Source organism: Halyomorpha halys, unplaced genomic scaffold (assembly GCF_000696795.3).
Source record: "Halyomorpha halys isolate HHAL.00 unplaced genomic scaffold, Hhal_1.1 Scaffold113.1, whole genome shotgun sequence".
Taxonomy (NCBI): Eukaryota; Metazoa; Arthropoda; class Insecta; order Hemiptera; family Pentatomidae; genus Halyomorpha; species Halyomorpha halys.
This window is the reverse complement of record NW_027111402.1, coordinates 104,278-105,918: the sequence shown is the minus strand read 5'-3', so window position 1 is coordinate 105,918 and position 1,641 is coordinate 104,278. Positions and strand designations below refer to the sequence as shown.

The window sequence follows — 1,641 nt, the reverse complement described above, 5'->3', positions numbered from 1 at the left end:
ATTTTATAAAATAATAATGATAAACTTTTTCAAAACAATTAAAATTTTAAATAATTATGTTTCTATTAATTATTATTTTAATAGGCAAGGCGACGGGTGTTGTAACGAACACGAGGGTGACGCATGCCACACCGGCTGCAGCCTACGCCCACTCAGCATCCAGGTACTGGGAGGACGACTCCAAGATTCCTCCCCTTTCCAGAAGATCTTGCAAAGATATCGCACGGCAGCTAGTAGAAGATGAACCGGGGAGGAACATAAATGTGAGTTATTGTATATTTCTATTCCTTATTTTATTAAGTTTTATTTATTTTATTGCATCTAAATTTTGCACTCAAATTCTTGTTTTTAATTAAATTAATTCCAAGCAGAAATATTATAAAAATTGGATTTCATTAGATTTCATTTTGTAGCAGTGAAATTTCGGCCAATGTAAAGTATTATTTTCAGTCTGAATGTTAGTATGAACGTATTTCATGATCTTACTGACCGTATATAACCTAATTATTTCTTGAGCTTTTATTTAAAATTTATATCCGTCGATACTAAAGTAAACTAATTTATATGAACAATTTTATAATTTGGGCAAAAGTAAGAAGTAATTTACTCAAGAAGAAATAAGTCTGATAACTAAAACTATGTTTAAAATGGTTTTCAATCTATTCTCACAACAGCTATTGAGGAATATAACTTATAGACCCTAAGTTATAATATAAGTTTGATTGTTGAAACTTTTTATAGTCAGCTTTAAACCAGTTAATTTAACATATTTTTATTATTTTATTCTAGTCTGATAGTTCTATTAATAAGAACAAAAATAATCCAAATAGTCTCAACCTTCTTTCAAACCACCATCAAGGATAATCTAATAAAATAACAGCTTTAATTATAACTTAATCTTAACAGTATCAACCATTATTAATTATAATTTTTGTACCCTAATTTTAGTTTCACAGCCGTTCATTGATTTATAAAACTTTGCATTTCGATTTAATACACTTAAAATAAAATCGTCATAAAATTAATTGATGATGAATCTAGTTGAAGCTAAATTTTATAGTATTTTCAATAACAGAATCAATAATACTTGTTTGATTATGTTACGTAATAGTATTATGATAATTAAATGATAGCGTCAGTGAAGTGGCCTTCCCCTTTCTTTGTACCCCCCGGCCAGCGGCTTCTGGACCAATATTGTAACCTCCGCCTTCAGTGGACACAGCCCGACCCCTTATAATGCCATGTGGTAAAGGAAAGTTACTGAATATGTATGCATATATTTAGATATATATTTATCTGTTTAATAAAGGAGTAAGAAAAGGTAAGTAAAATATAAAAAAATGAAAAAATAGATATTATTATTAATATTATAAAATACTGGTAAATTAAAACATAGAATGGTGCAAATTTATCAGGAAGGATGTATGTTTTTTCCCTATTGTTTGTGTTATAAAGGTTTATTTTAACTGTTTTAAATTGACTTGGATATAATTGCGTTCAAAGTTTTATAAATCAATGTGAGGCTGTGATAATAAAATCGAGGTATGCAAATCATAATTAGTATGTTTCGATAGTACTAACAAGGAGTTATAATTATAACTGTTATTTTATTAGATTGTGCTTGATAATGGCCGGAACGTT

The 1,641-nt window shown here is 28.5% G+C and overlaps 1 protein-coding gene across 1 annotated transcript in view; it reads left to right on the top strand.

Moving 5' to 3' along the window:
- LOC106677924 (alkaline phosphatase) overlaps positions 1-1,641 on the top strand; it is a gene marked incomplete at both ends in the record, with an annotated part of 709,077 nt that overhangs the window by 631,002 nt on the left and 76,434 nt on the right. Inside the window, 1 exon segment of the mRNA XM_067049406.1 lies at positions 85-263. Coding sequence (XP_066905507.1) covers positions 85-263 — 179 coding nt within the window.